This window comes from Piliocolobus tephrosceles, unplaced genomic scaffold, assembly GCF_002776525.5.
Source record: "Piliocolobus tephrosceles isolate RC106 unplaced genomic scaffold, ASM277652v3 unscaffolded_108, whole genome shotgun sequence".
NCBI lineage: Eukaryota > Metazoa > Chordata > Mammalia > Primates > Cercopithecidae > Piliocolobus > Piliocolobus tephrosceles.
In genome coordinates, this window is record NW_022291865.1 from 116251 (window position 1) to 135117 (window position 18867).

Consider the following 18867-nt stretch of genomic DNA (forward strand, 5'->3'; position numbering starts at 1 on the left):
CTGTCTCAAAAAAACAACAACAACAACAAAAAAGAGAATGAGATGCTACCATTAACTGAAAAAATCTTACCATCAGTAGATACCACAAATGTACAAGTGGCTGTACCAATTTTTTTAACTCTTCTGTACACCTCAGTTTCCCTATCTATAAAATAAAGGATATAACAACAATATCTACATCATAAGTTTATTGTGAAGCTTAAATAACTTAATACATGTAAAGTACCTAGAACAGTGTCTGGTACATTCAAAGTGCCAATAGCTATTAGCTATTATTATCTATCTCATTGTTTAAAAGTAATCAGTCACAATAAGACCTGGAGTATGATTCTATTGGGCAGAACTGGGCAACCTCAATTCCAAAGAGAAAGCCCTACAGCCACAATCGATACTTTTGGAAGAGGGAAATAACAAACTGTTTCAGTAAACTGCTTAACTTAGTTAATATTTTCTTGGCATCAATACCAGAGTTTCAAGATAAAACCCAGACTTTCTCCAAGGAAAGAGGGTTGCTCAGGTAGGCCCTAGGGTGATCTCAATTTCATAACTCAGAGTGATTTTATAGCAGTTATCTTTTGCTTCACAAAATTCCAGTAAGAGGTAGATAGATGCTGGGGGTAGTATTTGTAGGTAGATAAATCTGGGATGAATAGGTAAACACTAAAACCAATAAAAATAAAAACAAAACAACAAAAATCCCTAAATTAAAAGCTCCTGCGGCTGGGCACAGTGGCTCACACCTATAATCCCAGCACTTTGAGCGGCCGAGCTAGGCGGATCTGTTGAGGTCAGGAGTTCGTGACTAGCCTGGCCAACAAGGTGAAACCCCGTCTCTACTAAAAATACAAAAATTAGCTGGGCGTGGTGGCGCATGCCTGTAATCCCAGGTACTTGGGAGGCTGAGGCAGAAGAATTGCTTGAACCCAGGAAGTGGAGGTTGCAGTGAGCTGAAATGGCGCCACTGCACTGTAGCCTGGGCGACAGAGCAGCAAGACTCATGTCTTATTTACAAAAAAAAAACAAGTTCCTGCAAACCCTTACTCTATTAAACAGAAATCAACCTGAAAAGAAATTTTTTGAAGAGTACAGGCAGGGCATGGTGGCTCACACCTGTAATCTCAGGATTTTGGGAGTCCGAGATGGGTGGATTGCTTGAGCCCAGGAGTTTGAGACCAGTCTGGGCAACACAGAGAAACCCCATCTCTACAAGAAGTACAAAAAAGGGCGTGGTGGCACATTTCTGTAGTCCCAGCTAACACTTGGGACGCTGAGGTGAGAGGATGGTTTGAGCCTGGAAGATAGAGGCTATAGTGAGCCCAGACTGTGTCAATGCACTCCAGCCTGGGCAACAGAGCGACACCATGCCTCCAAAAAAAAAAAAAAAAAGTCGAAGTAGGATAAAATGAAGCTTAATGTATTCATATAGGAGATTTATATTAAAAGTTACCAATGGGGCTGGGCATGGTGGCTCATGCCTGTAATCCCAATACTTTGGGAGGCTGAGGTCGGCAGATCACTTGAGGTGACTAGCCTGGCCAACATGGTGAAACCCCATCTCTACTGAAAATACAAAAATTAGCCAGCCGCAGTAGCATGTGCCTATAATCCTAGCTACTCGGGAGGCTGAGGCAGGAGAATTTCTTGAACCTGGGAGGCGGAGACTGTGGTGAGCCAAGAGAGTGCCATTGCACTCCAGCCACCAATGAAGCATAATTTTCATCAGGGAAAAATCTGCCAATATAGTGTATGTACATAAATTTGCATATATAAAAAAATTGATGTATTTACATTAATAAAAGTTTAGTCAAAACAATGGCCATTTTAGTAAAACAAAAATGTTACCTTTAAACTCAAACTCTGAAGTTCAAAGGAAATGAAGCCTCCAATTTAATGTAATCAACTGTCACATCTTCTAAATTTATAGCCATTAAATAAGACTTTCCACATAGTATGTTTTCTTTTCTTTTCTTTTTCTTTTTTTTTTTTTTTTTGGAGACAGTCTCTCGCTCTGTTGCCCAGGCTGGAGTGTAATGGTGCGATCTCGGCTCACTGCAACCTCTGCCTCGTGGGTTCAAGCAATTCTCCTGCCTCAGCCTCCCTAGTAGCTGGGACTACAGACGCCTGCCACCACGCCCAGCTAATTTTTTGTATTTTTAGTAAAGACAGGGCTTCACCATGTTGTTTAGGCTGGTCTCGAACTCTGACCTCAGGTGATCCACCTATCTCAGCCTCCCAAGTGCTGGGATTACAGGTGTGAGCCACCACGGCTGCTGGCCCGTATGTTTTTTCTTTTTTTTTTTTTTTTGAGACAGGCTCTCTGTCACCCAGGGTGGAGTGCAGTGGTGTGATCACAGCTCACTAGGGCCTAAAGCTTCCGGGGTTCAGGTGATCTTCCCAGCTTCTGAAGGGACTAGAGGTGTGTGCCACCTATTTTTGCATTTTTTTGTAGAGACAAGGTCTCACTACATTGCCCAGGCTGGTCTTGAACTCCTGAGCCCAAGCCATCCACCCACCTAGGGCTCCCAAAGTGCTATCATCACAGGCATGAGCCATCACACCCAGCCTGCATTTTAATGAATTGCTCCTAATTTTAAAATATACATTTTAGACAAAGAATCCCCATGAAATACATTTTTTCACATTTTTGAGAAGTAGAGAACTATTGATTTCATTTGTATCTTCTCCTTTTTTAGTCAATTAATAATGAATAATTATGAAAAAATTAGTACCAATAACTACACTTACTAATAAGGATGGGAAAGTGACTTTAAAGTTATTCTAAAGTAGTATTTTTAATATTCATCTACAATTAATTATTGAATTATTATTCCCTACAAGCTAAAATATTGGTTTCATCCTCCATGCTATGTAATTATGACCCTGAAATGTTTGATTTCTCAGTGTCCTGGCTCAAGCAATCCTCCTGGGACTATAGGCGCTCCCCCACCATGCCCGGCTAATTTTTTGGTATTTTTTGTAGGGACAGGATCTCACACTATCTTGCCTAGGCCGGTCTCGAACTCCCAGGCTCAAGCATTTCTCTCACCTCAGCCTTCCAGTGCAGGGATTACAAGCAATTCACTGCCCCGGCCTCAAATGTTGTTTTTTTAAAGACACAAATATACATGCTACTTTTGTAGAACAAAAATATGGTTTATGAATCTCAAGAACAAAGTACATGCTGGTTACTATCAATTTAAATCAGAACTTGAGAAAAAAATTAGGTATTTACTACAAAATTATAAATTCAAATGATTGGTTTCTTTCCTTCATGAAGCAAAAATAAAGCTCACTTTTCTAGAAAAGACTGTAAAGAGGAGACAGAAGCAAGTGACCCTCTACTTCTCTTGTTCTTTCTTTTCTTTTTGAGATGGAGACTCACTTTGTCGCCCAGGCTGGAGTGCAGTGGCGTGGTCTCGGCTCACTGCAACCTCCACCTCCTGGTTTCAATTGATTCTCCTGCCTCGGTCTCCCTAGTAGCTGGGATTATAGGCACCTGCCACCACACCCGGCTAATTTTTGTTTTATTTTGTGGAGATGGGGTCTTGCCATGTTGGCCAGGCTGATCCTGAACTCCTGACCTCAGGTGATCTGCCCATCTCGACCTCCCAAAGTGCTGGGATTATAGGCGTGAGCCACTGCACCTGGCCCTACTTCTCTTGTTCTGTGGTATGAAAATTATCCTAAGCTGTAAGATTCCCAAGAAAACTGAAAGAATGGGGACGCGGGTAAGCTTTGCTAACCGTGGCCTTCCCCATCCACCTCTTCCCCCAACTTTTCCCATAAAAGCAACCTCTACTAATAAAACAAAGCATCTTTTACAAGTAGCTCCCTACAGGGATCCTATCTGTCCTTGAGTGCTTACCACAATCTGATTTCTGGACAGCTGACCCAAAGTTTGTTGATTTTACTGATCTTCAGAAAGCCACTGACTGGCTAAAGTCTTATTGGTGAACAGAGTCAAAAATCAGATGCCCCTGCCAAGCTTTACAGAATGAGGAGGTGGACAACACAGTTACGTTTGGCTGCACTGTGGTGAAACATATGAGGTATCTTCTTTTTGTCTTCAATCAGCCACACTTGGGCTGAGTAGTTCTATTACATCTTCAAAAAACTGAGCTCCAGTTCTTGATGGAGACAGAGGAAGGTCATTGAGGAGGTGGTTCAGCTCAAGAGCTAAGTGAAAAATGTCTTTTGATTCAGTCCTGCTTGTGGATAGAAGTCATCTTCGGGATGGAAGAGGGAGTGAGATGACCTAGAGTCTTGAATTGGTGGATCTGCAGGAACAGAAACTAAATACAGTGGAGACCTCTTAACTGAGTAACACCACGAGATGGATTTCCTGACAATGTGCCAATATAGGCTAAATATAAAAATTAAACATGTGCAATAAAAGTGATCATGCACTTGTTTTTCCAGATATCAAATGCATTTGTACCATTTTATGAATACATGTTTTCTTAATAACTGATTATAAAACAATGTAAAAAAAAAAACCAAGTTAAGAAAAATAGACCCTTTCAAACAAAAAGCCTATAATTTTGCCTATATGAGTGCCATTTCCTCACGTTTAAAAAGTAGGTTCTCCTTTCAAATGACTTTTTCTCCATATAGAAACTACAATCTGTCTACTCCACATAGTGTCAGTAGTAACATACATCAAATTTTAATTTGAGATAGATCTTTCAGGTTTGTTTTTTAAATCCCCTAGAGAAATGAAATTCAAATTACACCTCAAGGTACTACTTTAGAATAATCTACCTGCTTACAAATTCTAAGACTTGCATTAACCAAGTTTATTCCTACGTATCAACCAGAAGAAGAGTATGTGTCATTAAGTCAGGCAATCTTTAAATGTGAGTAGTGGCCACCTCAAATTTCCCTCAAACTTTGATTTTAAAAAAACTTTAAAGACCCACAACCAGATTACTGTGGATCTAATTTAAATTTTCTACATACATTTGCAAGAATTTTGATGAACATCTGATTACTTACAATTTGAATATGTAAATTTACTGTATATACTCTCATAATTATTAGATCAGGAATCAGCAAACTATGGCCAGTTGGCCACATGCAACCTGCCACTGATTTTTGTACACAAAGTTGTACTGGGACACAGCCATGCTTTTTCATTTATGTATTGTCCATGGCTACTTTCATGCTGCAATAGCAGAAAAAGCAGTCATGACAGGGACCACAAAACCTAAAATATTTACTTTATAGAAAAAGGTTGCCAACCCCTGATATAGACAATTATTAAAACATATAATACAATTACTTTAAATTATTTTGAAATGAAACAAATAACATGTAGAATTAAAATTAGTTATAGGTCAAACATAACAAATTTGCCACAGTAAGAAAAAAAATGTAAAATAAGTCCTAAGAGGACACTCCATCTGGCTTTCAGATGAATAATCTGATCTTTACATATAGAATATATATACATATATATGTAAATGCTATAAAACTAACATTCAAGAATATACAGATACACGCTATGGAACTGTTCATTTAAAAATGGCTACTTTTATCATGTAAATTTCACCTCAATACATTTAAAAAAAAAAAAATAAGAGTATATGCAGTACTTTACAGATTTCTACCTTTAAGTGGGCCACATCATAGTATAGTGGTTAAATATTTAAGTTACATCTTACCTAATAATGTGGTTTCTCCAAAATCTCTTAGATCATCTCAGACCCTTGTGTATATTTCTTCTTTGCCAGTAGATGGAGACAACACCACTGAAAGTTTAAAAGACATCATTCCCTGTTTAAAGGGAGCTTGCTGGTCTGAAAACTGGGGGAACCCTAACCCAAAGATTTCTTCATTTATTTTTTAAAAAGACAGAATGGCTATGCCAAAACAAGAAATCCAAGGGAATGTACGCAATATTAACTACGGATATCCTAAAAAATTTACTGAAAAGTAACTAAACTCTGTCTGTGATACGGTAACTAAAGCGTATTAAAATGCAATCATCTCTATAGCTTATAAGGTTCAAACTACCTGCTCTGTGCTCTCATTTAGGCTAAATCATTTATTTTTCAGTTTCAGCAAGTGTAATTCATAATATATAAGAAAAAGAGTTCTTTGAATTCCACAGAGGTAGATGCAGTACATATATAGTTTTTGAATTAGCCATATATGCTGCTAGAAGCTTTTTATTCAAAATAAGACAACTATCCAGATCCACATGAAATAATAAGAACTTTAAAAAGAGAGTTAAAGCAGAAATGGTAGAAGCAGTAAGAAAAAAATCAATTTTATGATCATACTGAAGAGAAATGCTCATAAAAGGGAAGAATCAAATTTACCTACTTAAGTTTCTTATTTCACTACTAAAAATTACATAAACAGACCAAAAACCATCTGTAAGAAATAAATTTCAATTTCAAACCTAGAAGCTTAAGAAGTCATCTCAAAATCATTATTTATCTATATTTTTCAATTAACAGCTTTCCTTTCCAAATTCAAAGCCTTAAAGCCATTTTTTCAAATGCAATCATGAAAAAAAACCCAAAAGCAAAAAACAAAGAAAAACCCCAACAAGGTTATCAAGCTTAAAAGAGAAAACTAAGATATCACTACACTAGTTACATCTGCCACAAGGACTCCTGTCCTTAAAGTCCACTAAACAAGAACAACCAATTTGATAGAAAATGTCTTAAGAAAAATACTTGTCTTAAACCAAACGATAATCAGTTTTGAAAGGGAACAGAAAAATCTTTAAATCAATTTTATGTGTATTTTGCTTACCCTCTGATTATATATCAGGACTAAAATCAGCTTACATAAAAAGTGAATTCAGTATTCAAATATTTATTGCCATAGCTACAATACCTACCCTAGGTTAAAACTAGAACTGACAACTAAAATAAATCCTCTTACAACTCATTACTAGACAAAGTAGGTTAAAGTAGCCATGAACTACAAACTTCTATTTAACTCTTAAATTTCATGGTTTCTGTGAGACATAAACTATTATCTGCCAAGAAAACTATAACCACATTCTAACTGCCTTTAAGAACACATAAACAACCAAACACCTTTTCATCATCCACATGGCAAATGCTCTGTGACTCTAAGTTAATCTTTAGGCTGGCTCCCTCTTGACAGACAACAAACTTCAATCCCCAATCTTTCAACAACTATTATATAATGCCAATAATGCTAGTTAAATAACAACCTCCAAAACAAAAAGGCACTTTGCAATTTTCAAAGTGTATTCACTTATATTATTAACTCAATCTTATAATAATGGGAAAACCTTAAAGTAAAAACTATGGCCAGCACACATAATCCACAGTGAAATGTTAATGATATTTGTATTTTGCACTGTTACCTGTCCATCAGCACAGATGAGACAGAAATGCTTAAAGGCCTTAAGTAAAACAATAACTAGAAAAGTGTCCTGGAATTCTGAGATTAATTATAAAAGAGATGTACTAAAGTATAATTTTCACAGACCACATTACTACTATAGGAAATAAAATGATCAACAAGGAATGAGTTTTCTTTGTATTAATTGGATTTTTGGAAAACAAAAACAAAAAAACACCAGGAGTTAACCTGGCAAATTCCTCTTGAGGATCTATGATGTCAGTGCTCCTGCCTCCACCTGCTGGCAAACACATTACAAAACTAGCTGAGATCTCAAGGTAAGAAAGTTAGCATTTTTGCAGTAACAAATTAATGTTGTTTTATGTAATATCTAGCATGATGCTAATTTTGTTAATAAATCATTAAAATGTTGATGAAATCCATTATACATCTACAGGAAAACACATTTAATGTCACATACACAAAAAAATACAAAAGATTTCTTTTATCAGAATGTTATCAGGCCAACAATCATCAAAAAAATTTTAATTACCTGATAAATGACATCTTGGAAAAGGACTGGAAAAGTAAGTGCTGCATCTTCTAGCTCATTTAGACTACAGTGCACTAGTGTTTCATCCTTAAAATAAAAAACACATATTGAAACAAGATAGTAAAAGAAACTTCAAAGGATAATTTTATGTATTCTTAATCACCAAAAACCTAAAGCGCCCACTCATGCGTGGAATTTTACATTTAAAATATATTACTATATGTGGCACAGCAATTTGGGATAGGAGTTTGTAAAGTCACTAGTTCTCAGGTGTAGCTCCTGGGCCAGCAAGCAGAATAAACATCATCTGAGAACCAGTTAGAAATGCAAATGTTAACCTCACTTCTGATGATCAGAAACTCAGGGGAGGGGATGGGTCTCAGCAATCTGTTTTTTGTTTTTTTTTTTTTCTTTTTGAGACAGAGTCTCCCTCTGTTGCCCAGACTAGACAGGCGACCTATCTTAGCTCACTGTCACGTCCTCCTACTGTGTTCAAACGATTCTCCTGCCTCAGCCTCCTGAGTAGCAGGGATTACAGGTGCCAGGAATCATGCCTGGCTAACTATTGTAGTTTTAGTAGAGACAGGGTTTCACCATGTTGGTCAGGCTGGTCTCGAACTCCTGACCTCAGGAACATTCCTTGGCCTCCCAAAGTGCTGGGCTTATAGGAGTGAGCCACCGTGCCTGGCAACGATGTCTGTTTTTAGAAGCCCTTCAGATGATTCTGACATATGCTCAAGTTTGAGAAGCAAAGCTCTGAGTTCTGTAGTTGCCAACTTTCAGTTAAACCTACATGCATGTTACTTGTTTACAATTAGCAAATGTAAGTGCAGAATCTAATTATTAAAAATATATATTCTGTTCATGTAACTCCTCATCCTCCAACTTTTTATAAAGCATCTTACTTTAAGTAGATGTTTTAGTATCTCACAAATTGTGTTTCATACAATTTCACTAAACACCAGACGATCTGGGCTCACTGCAACCTCCACCTCCCGGGATTAAGCTATTCTCCCGCCTCAGCCTCCCAAGATTAGAGGCACGCACCACCACGCCTGGCTAATTTTTGTATTTTTAGTGGAGATGAGGTTTCACTATATTGGCCAGGCTGTTCTCAAACTCCTGGACTCAAGTATCTGCCCGCCTTGGCCTCCCAAAGTGCTGGGATTACAAGCGTGAGCCACTGTGCCTGACCTAGATAAATTTTCTTTCCTTCCTTTTAAAACTGAAATGAGATCTCACTTTGTTGCCCAGGCTGCAATGCAGTGTCACAATTGTAGCTCACTGCCGCCTCAAACTCCCGGCCTCAAGAGATCCTCCTGTCTCAGTCTCCGGAGTAGCTGGGACTACAGGCTTTCACCATCAGGTTCATTCATTTTTTGTAGAGACGTGGGTCTCACTATGTTGTCTAGGCTGGTCTCGAATTCCTGGGCTGAATGGAGCCTCCCAAAGTGCTGGAATTACAGGCATGAGCCACTGTGCCCGGCTAAGATAAATCTTCTATGAGAACTAAACCACATCTCCAATTATAGGGTACCAGTAACAAATGCTTAATAATAAAATATTTTCCAATATGACATGAGATACATTTTTTTACTAATATCAAGAAATTAGTTGTGTCCCCAATCCCACTACTTCATTTTACTAGCCTTAAAAAAAGTAAACACGCCGGGCATGGTGGCTCAAGCCTGTAATCCCAGCACTTTGGGAGGCCGAGACGGGCGGATCACGAGGTCAGGAGATCGAGACCATCCTGGCTAACATGGTGAAACCCCATCTCTACTCAAAAATACAAAAAACTAGCCAGGTGAGGTGGCGGGCGCCTGTAGTCCCAGCTACTCGGGAGGCTGAGGCAGGAGAATGGCGTAAACTTGGGAGGCAGAGCTTGTAGTGAGCTGAGATCCGGCCACTGCACTCCAGCCTGGGTGACAAAGCGAGACTCCGTCTCAAAACTAAACAAAAAAAAAAAGTAAACAGATTTTAAAAATGCAAAATTAATAAGAAGTCAGATGCAGAGGGGAAATGTGACTATATATTAAGTTTCATTAGCAAATGATAGGAGATAATCGTTTTCAAAGCTTTTCTGTTACCCTAAAATATCTTTTTTTTTTTTTTTCCTAAGACAGAATCTTGCTCTGTTGCCCAGGCTGGAATGTAGTGACATGATCTCAGCTCACTGCAACCTCCGCCTCCTGGGTTCTAGTGATTCTTGTGCCTCAGCCTCCTGAGTAGCTAGGATTACAAGTGTGTATTACCACACCCAGCTAATTTTTGAATTCTTAGTAGAGAATGGGTTTCACCCTGTTGGTCAGGCTGGTCTCAAACTCCTGGCTTCAAGTGATCTGCCCAAAGATCAGATTCCCAAAGTTCTAGGATTATAGGCATGAGCTACTGCGCCCAGCCCCTAAAATACAAATTTTCAAATCACATCAAAACATCATATTGGGGCGACGCATGGTGGCTCACACCTGTAATCCCAACATCTTGGGAGACCGAGGCGGGTGGATCATGAGGTCAGGAGGTCGAGACCATCCTGGCTAACACAGTGAAACCCTGTCTCTACTAAAAATAACAAAAAATTAGCCAGGCGTGGTGGCAGGCACCTGTAGTCCCAGCTACTCGGGAGGCTGAGGCAGGAGAATGGCGTGAACCCAGGAGGCGGAGTTTGTAGTGAGCCAAGATCACACCACTGCACTCTAGTCTGGGCGACAGAGCGAGACTCCATCTCAAAAAAAAAAAAGAAATTGGCCGGGTGCGGTGGCTCAAGCCTGTAATCCCAGCACTTTGGGAGGCCGAGACGGGAGGATCACGAGGTCAGGAGATCAAGACCATCCTGGCTAACACAGTGAAACCCCGTCTCTACTAAAAAATACAAAAAAGCTAGCTGGGCGAGGTGGCGGGCGTCTGTAGTCCCAGCTACTCGGGAGGCTGAGGCAGAAGAATGGCGTAAACCCGGAGGCGGAGCTTGCAGTGAGCTGAGATCCGGCCACTGCACTCCAGCCCGGGCGACAGAGCGAGACTCCGTCCCCCAAAAAAAGAAAAAAATAAGAAATTGTGCTTTTGAGACTATTAATATAACATATATACAAAAATAAGAATACGAAAAGGTTTATGGTCTTGCATATGGTTAATTCAGTTGACCCAAATTATATTTGGTCCTTCAGGAAAACATGATCCCGACAAAAAAAGGGGAAAGCTAACATAGGCATGATTCTAAAAAATAATTTCACCCCTTTATTCTCTCTACCTCTACAGATAATATACTTACCAAGTCTAAAACTAGGGAGAATTCCGGTGTGCTTCTTGTTTTCAACGGAAGAGCAGGTTTCCTATTTAGTTGTTCTTCTGTCAGTGGCGGGACATGTTTGATGAAATAATAGCTATAAATCAGATTTTAAGAAAATTTCAACATTTTCTTTTTATAAATATAAAACATTACTAAGCTCAGCCCATTTAAAAATCTATAAAGCAGTTAACCCAGAAAACGAAACTTATAAAAGATGTTAATAAAAGTGAAAATATACAAATTATTTTATCTGTAAATCAGTAACAGCTGTTTTCGTTTGTTTGTTTTTGAGACAATCTCACTCTATCACAGGTCACTGTAACCTCTGCCTCCTGGGCTCAAGTGATCCTCCCAACCTCACCCTCCCTAATAGCTGGGACTACAGGTGTATGCCACCATGTACAGCCAGTTTTTGTATTTTTTTATACAGATGAGGTTTTGCCATGTTGCCCAGGCTGGTCTTGAACTCCAGGGCTCAAACAATCTGCCTGCCTAGGCCTCTCAAAGTGCTGGGATGAGCCACTGCACCCAGCCCCAGTAAAAGTTTCAATACCTACAGGTCACATATCTTGGCAATATACTATTTAGCCACCAATCCACATATATAACCTACTTTCACCATGCTCCAAAAAGGAAAGAAAGAGAAAAAAGCAACTCACGGGTCAAATACTTCCCAGTCTTCTTCATAGGTGGCCTCTGCGTGGGCTGACGAGTAACCACTATCTGGAGTTACTGGTGCTATTTAACACAGTGAAAGACAAAATGTTGCTTTTACTGAATGCTTCATGAAATATACATTTTTACTGCTTCTATATAAGATCTTCCTAAAGCCTTTTGTATTTTAAAGACAGAAATAATTTGTACACAACACCTAAAAGTCAATTTATTAACATATATATCTAACTTTAGATCTAAAGGGAAAAATGACCACTATAGAAAAAAAGGAAAAGCAGATCATGGTTAGAATTAAGATGTTTATCAGCTAAGAAAAAATCTACTACTTATTACTACAAAAATGTACACCAAAAAATGCATGGTGTTTACATGTAATCACCAAAAAATTTCATGGTGCTCTTATGGGGTAATAGTTCATAAAATGCCTTGTACATACACACAGTCAGTAAATGTACGCTGAGAACAGACCCAAATGTAGTTTTTATTTTTGAGATGGAGTCTCGATCTGTCGCCCAGGCTAGAGTGCAATGGCACAACCTTAATTCACTGCAACCTACACCGCACAGGTTCAAGCGATTCTCCTGCCTCAGCCTCGTAAACAGCTGGGATTACAGATGCGTGCCACCACACGTGGCTGATTTTAGTAGAGACGGGGTTTCTCCATGTTGGTCAGGCTGGTCTCAAACACCCAAACTCAGGTGATCCGTTCACCTTGATCTCTCAAAGTGCTGGAATTATAGGCGTGAGCTACCGCACCCGGCCTGTGAACAGTCTTTAAAAAGTTCATGAACCCTCTGAAGACTTGTTAAAAAAAATTGTATGTTCCCAGGAATCTCAAGACTATGATCTTTTTTTTTTTTTTTTTTTTTTGGGGAGGGGGCTCCCCCTGTCCCCCAGGCTAGAGTGCTGTGGCCTGATCTCTGCTCACTGCAAGCCCCACCTCCCGAGTAGCTGGGACTACAGGCACGTGCCACCACACCCAGCTAATTTTTTGTATTTTTAGTAGAGATGGGGTTTCACAGTGTTAGCCAAGATGGTCTGGATCTCCTGACCTCATAATCCACCCACCTTATGATCCGCCCGCCTCGGCCTCCAAAAGTGCTGGGATTACAGGCGTGAGCCACTGTGCCTGGCCAAGACTATGATCTTAAAAAATTAAGAAATGCGGCCAGGTGTGGTGGCGGGCGCCTGTAATCCCAGCACTTTGGAAGGCCAAGGCAGGTAGATCACCTGAGGTCAGGAGTTTGAGATCAGCCTGACAAACATGGAGAAACTCCATCTCTATAAAAATACAAAATTAGCTGAGTGTGGTGGTGCATACCTGTAATCCCAGCTATTTAGGAGGCTGAGGCAGGAGAATCGCTTGCACCTGGGAGGCGGAGGTTGCAGTGAGCTGAGATCGTGTCATTGCACTGTAGCCTGGGCAACAAGAGCAAAACTCCATCTCAAAAAAAAAAAAAAAAAATTTATTAATTAATTAAGAAATGCTACTTTATGCATGCATTCTGTTGTTTTCTCGTTTTTTGTTTTGAGGTGGAGTCTCAGTCTGTTGCCCAGGTTGGAGTGCAGTGGCACGATCTGGGCTCCGCCAGCCAGAAATCGTTCTTTTAATCTTTTTTTTGAGACAGCATCCTGCTCTGTTGCCCAGGCTGGAGTGCAGTGGAACAAACACTGTGGCCTTGACATGGGATCCAGCGATCCTCCTGCCTCAGCCTCCCATATAGGTGGGACTACAGATTACCACCACACCTGGATAATTTTTAAAATTTTTTTGTGGAGATAAGAAAGTGTCTCATTATGCTGCCCAGGCTGGTCTTGAACTCCTGGGCTCAAAAGATCCTCCTTCCTCGGCCTCCTAAAGTGCAGGTGAGCCACCGTACCTGATCAAAATCACTGCTTTGGAGACTTATTATTTTACTTCTAATTTATAAACAACTTAAAATGATCAAGAAGTAATTCTATATTGCATGCCATCGTTCATTCCCAGTTTGAGCTAAGAGCCTATCTTTTGACAGAGCTTTTGACAGAGCTTTAGAAATTATGCTGGGAATTTTCTGGCTGGGCGCGGTGGCTCAAGCCTGTAATCCCAGCACTCTGGGAGGTCGAGGTGGGCGGATCACAAGGTCAGGAGGTTGAGACCATCCTGGCTAACACAGGGAAACCCTGTCTCTACTAAAAACACAAAAAATTAGCCAGGTGTGGTGGCGGGTTCCTGTAGTCCCAGCTACTCGGGAGGCTGAGGCAAGAGAATGGCGTGACCCCAGGAGGGGGAGCTTGGAGTGAGCTGAGATTGCTCCACTGCACTCCGGCCTGGGCGACAGGGCAAGGCTCTGTCTCCAAAAAAAAAAAAAAAAAATGCTGGGAATTTTCCAAGACAATAACTATAACTTAAATGTAAGAAGACAAAGGTAACTTTTTTTTTTTTTTTTTGAGACGGAGTCTCGCTCTGTTGCCTAGGCTGGAGTGCAGTGGCCGGATCTCAGCTCACTGCAAGCTCCGCCTCCCAGGTTCCCGCCATTCTCCTGCCTCAGCCTCCCGAGTAGCTGGGACTACAGGCGCCCGCCACCTCGCCCGGCTAGTTTTTTGTATTTTTGAGTAGAGACGGGGTTTCACCATGTTAGCCAGGATGGTCTCGATCTCCTGACCTCGTGATCTGCCCATCTCGGCCTCCCAAAGTGCTGGGATTACAGGCTTGAGCCACCGCGCCCGGCCCCTGACAAAGGTTAACTTATAAGCCAAATAGGTAATGTCTCAGATATAAAAATTTAAAGTGGAACCCAATAGAAATTTCTATAATCTTTCTATAGAAATGAGATGGTAAGTCTTTCAAGACAAAAGTTAATCTTTTGTGCAATTATCATGTGTTAACATCTTTTGAGACAGTCAACGTGGTGTGTATGTTCAATGGATGACATCAGATGTAAAGCAGAATTTTTGTTCATCTCTGACATTATGCTTCCAGTAATTCATTAGCACAAGAAAATATATCTTCCAACAACTTTACTGTTTCAAGTTCCTATTAATCTCAGATGAATGAAAGAATATTTTTATTTGTTTTACTATTATTTTTTGAGACAGGTCTCACTTTGTTCCCTAGGCTGGAGTGCAGTGGCATGAACACAGCTCACTGCAGCCTTGACCTCACAGACTCAAGCAATCCTCCCACCTCAGTCCTTCAAGTAGCTGGGACTACAGGTGTGCGAGCCATGAAGCCCAGCTAATTTTTTTTTTATTGTTTTTGTAGAGATAGGGTTTTGCCATATTGCCCATGCTAGTCTCGAACTCCTGAGCTCAAGTGATCTGCCCACCTTGGCCTCCCAAACTGCTGTGATTATAGGCATGAGCCATGACACCCAACCAAGAATATTTGTTAGGTGCTTATATGCTAAGCATTTTGCATATTTTATCTCATTTAGCCTGCAAAACTTTGTATTACAAAAACCATGTTAAAGCTAAGAAAACTGTTTTTGAAACTGTCTCAAGAGCTTACATAAGTTGTCCAAAGTAACACAGCTGCCAGCTTCCTACCTTCTTGTTCTCTTTGGCTATGTTCTCAAAGTTAAGGAAACGAATACTTTTGTCACTCATACTAAATGCATCTATCTATATTCTCATGATCATCCCAATCAGAGTAACTACAATGTGACATACCATGTCATTTAGCTCATTTCTTTGTAGCAGCACTCACCATATTGTATAGTGATGCTTTTTTCTATATTTGGCTTTTCAATTAGATCACAAACTCCTCAGGGGTCAATTCATCAACAGTTCCCATCACAAAAAAATAGGCGCTCATAAATGTTGGGGGAATAAATGAATGACTGTGACAACTACAGTATATCTTAATTTTCCTTTCTAGAAACCACTAAGGTTACAGAAATCCTTTCTCCATCCTCATAGTTGTCAGAAAAAATAAATACAAAGGCTTACACAGCAGCATGAAAATACAGAACAAACATCAAACAGGAAGCCAAAGCCCTGAACTTTAGTCTATACTTCACTTCATTAGTCTTATACCACTGGGCAAAGTAATAAGCATAAAATGATGGGTTAAAGGTGGGTGAAATTGCAAATATTACTCACAAAAGAATGAATGTAATTGTATTGATTTGCTTGTTAGAGTCTGTATTATTTTTAAATTCTAAATTTAACATTATACATATAAATCTTTTACTTGATGACTTTAAAATAAACCTTTCCTATTTTGCTGCTTGTCTCTTCATGTTGATATTACTGGATTGCATTCTATAGAAGTTTCATAATTGTATCATATTTTCTTTAAATGTTTTCTGCTGTATCAATTAGTTTTTTAAAAGTTTCCTTTTTATAGCTGAGAGAAGTACAGATGCTCCTAGACTTATGATGGGGCTACATCCCAATAATCCCATCACAAGTCACAAATATCATAGGTCAAAATGCATTTAACACCCTGATAAACTCATTGTAAAATAAAAGAATTGGAAGCTGAACGACTGTAACTCAGGAACCATCTGAATATTCTATTTCCTTAAACCAAACTATGCTTCTTTTTTTCTTTTTTGTTTCTCAAGACTGGATCTTGTTCTGCTGCCTAGGCTGTATTGCAGTGGCTCAATCATAGCTCACAGCAGTCTGGAACTCCTGGGCTCAAACAATCCTTCCACTTCAGCCTCCAGAGTAACTAAGACTACAGGCACACGCCACCATCCCCAGCTAATTAAAAAAAAATTTTTTTTTTGCCAGGCACAGTGGCTCACACTTGTAATCCCAGTACTTTGGAAGGCCGAGGTGGGCGCATCATTTGAAGTCAGGAGTTCAAGACCCCCTGGTCAACATGATGAAACCCCGTCTCTACTAAAAGCTAAAAAAAAAAATTAGCTGGGCGTGGTGGCACATGCCTGTATTCCCAGCTACTCAGGAGGCTGAGGCAGGCAAATCGCTTCAACCAGGAGGCCAAGATTACAGTGAGCCGAGATCATGCCACTGCACTGTCCAGCCTGGGCAACAGAGTGAGACTCCACCTCAGACAGCATCTGGCTCTTCTGCCCAGGCTGGTCTCAAACTCTTGACCTCAAGCAATCCTCCTGCCTTGGCCTCCTGAAGTGCTGGGTTACAGGCCCGAGTCATCATGCCTGGCCCCAAACTATGTTTCTTAACTTTTATTTACTGGGCTCTCTCAAATACCTGGTATTAAACAACAACAATAACAAACAAACATCTAAGATAAAATCTCCATGCCCTAATAAGAAGATGGCCTTCTTCAGTTTTATTTCTGCTTTTAAGAATGGTGGAACACAATTCCATCTTGTACCTTGTCTATTCACCACAGTACTCAGAGGTAATAACTTCCTAATCCATGTGTTTCCACATTTCAGGGACAACTGGCTCCGAAACCCAATAATTATGTTTGGCCTTTATAAGGTTCCAAGTCAGGCTGTAAAGTTAGGTATATGGGGAGATCTAGGAACAGAAGCACTTTTTGGGGGGATGTCATCGACGTAATCAAACAAATCTGAAGGTATGAGACTGCCTCTAGGTAGTGACCTCAGACATAAGGGTCTAAGACTTGTGCAATAATAATAAGGATGTTAATAAACATGAGCATATATTTTGTTAGTTGTATTAAATTTCTCCAAGCAGTAAGATTAGTGGTAATAATTAAACTGTAAAATGACTAATACCTAGTCAAAATCTTTAAAAAATTTTCAATTTCAAAATGACTTTGGATTTTTGGGACAAAGTTTTGTTTCCAATTTTTTTTCTTTTTTTTTTTTGAGACGGAGTCTGGCTCTGTCGCCCGGGCTGGAGTGCAGTGGCCGGATCTCAGCTCACTGCAAGCTCCGCCTCCCAGGTTTACGCCATCCTCCTGCCTCAGCCTCCCGAGTAGCTGGGACTACAGGCGCCCGCCACCTTGCCCGGCTAGTTTTTTGTATTTTTTAGTAGAGACGGGGTTTCACCGTGTTAGCCAGGATGGTCTCGATCTCCTGACCTCGTGATCCGCCCGTCTCGGCCTCCCAAAGTGCTGGGATTATAGGCTTGAGCCACTGCGCCCGGTCCACCAATTTTAATTTTTTCTTAACTTCCAGGAAGAAAAACCTATGCATACAATCTGCTCATTTAAGACAAAATATGAAATACTATATTTTTTATCAACTACTCATGAAGATGTATAAGAAAAGAAATTTTCTTCACCTGTAAGGGGTGGGATATCACGATTAACTGTTTCTTCTGCTTCTTCTAAACCATTGTTTATTGATGGTCTCACTTGAACTGCTTGATTTGAGTAAGCTGCTCCATTAGTTGATGTAGTAGTACTGGTAGTGATCTCATCCACCTGTTCCATATCAAGTTGTTTTACTATTTCTTCAGCTTCCACAGCCTGTCCTGGAGAATCTGATCCTGATGTTCCTGAAATCATGATTCAGTGTACTATCATCATTTAAAAATGCAACTATTTAGAAAAACTAAATGCAACATCAATGTACAATATATTTACTTAGACTGATCATTCCTGCAGGAACAAAGCCGAGGATTTTGTTTTTTAGAGAATCTTTGCTAGCTATTTCAAACAATGAAGAACAAAGACTTACAGGCTAGAGTAACATTTGTGAGTAAAGTTTTTGCATCCTAGTCATGTGTGCAATTGTAATTTTTCAACCAGAGGTATCAAAAAATTAGCTAACTGTTCCCCTAATCATGAGAACCTTTTAATTAAAAGATATAAGAATAATTTCTCAGCCAAACCTCCATCTCAATAACAAAGACTCACTACTCAATAACAAATACAGGTGTGGTGACTCACGCCTGTAATCCCAGCACTTTGGGAGGCTGAGGCAAGCAGATTGCTTGAGCTCAGGAGTTCGAAACCAGCCTGGGCAACATGGCTGTCTCTACAAAGAATATAAAAACTAGCTGGGTGTGGTGGTGCACATCTGTGATCCCAGTTACTCAGGAGGCTGAAGTGGGAGGATCGCTTGGGCCCAGCAGGTCGTCAAGGCTGCAGTGAACTGTGATCATACTATTGCACTCCAGCCTGGGTGACAGA

The 18867-nt window shown here is 40.1% G+C and overlaps 1 protein-coding gene across 2 annotated transcripts in view; it reads right to left on the reverse strand.

Moving 5' to 3' along the window:
- Positions 1-18867, reverse strand: part of LOC113219835 (CTD small phosphatase-like protein 2) — a 110306-nt gene that overhangs the window by 19056 nt on the left and 72383 nt on the right. For both annotated transcript variants that reach the window (XM_026447832.1, XM_026447833.2), the window contains exons 5-8: positions 18015-18230; positions 11828-11906; positions 11151-11262; positions 7883-7969 (exon numbers count right to left, since the gene is read on the reverse strand). In XM_026447832.1, the coding sequence (XP_026303617.1) occupies positions 7883-7969; positions 11151-11262; positions 11828-11906; positions 18015-18230 (494 nt within the window). The remainder of the gene's footprint in view (positions 1-7882; positions 7970-11150; positions 11263-11827; positions 11907-18014; positions 18231-18867) is intronic.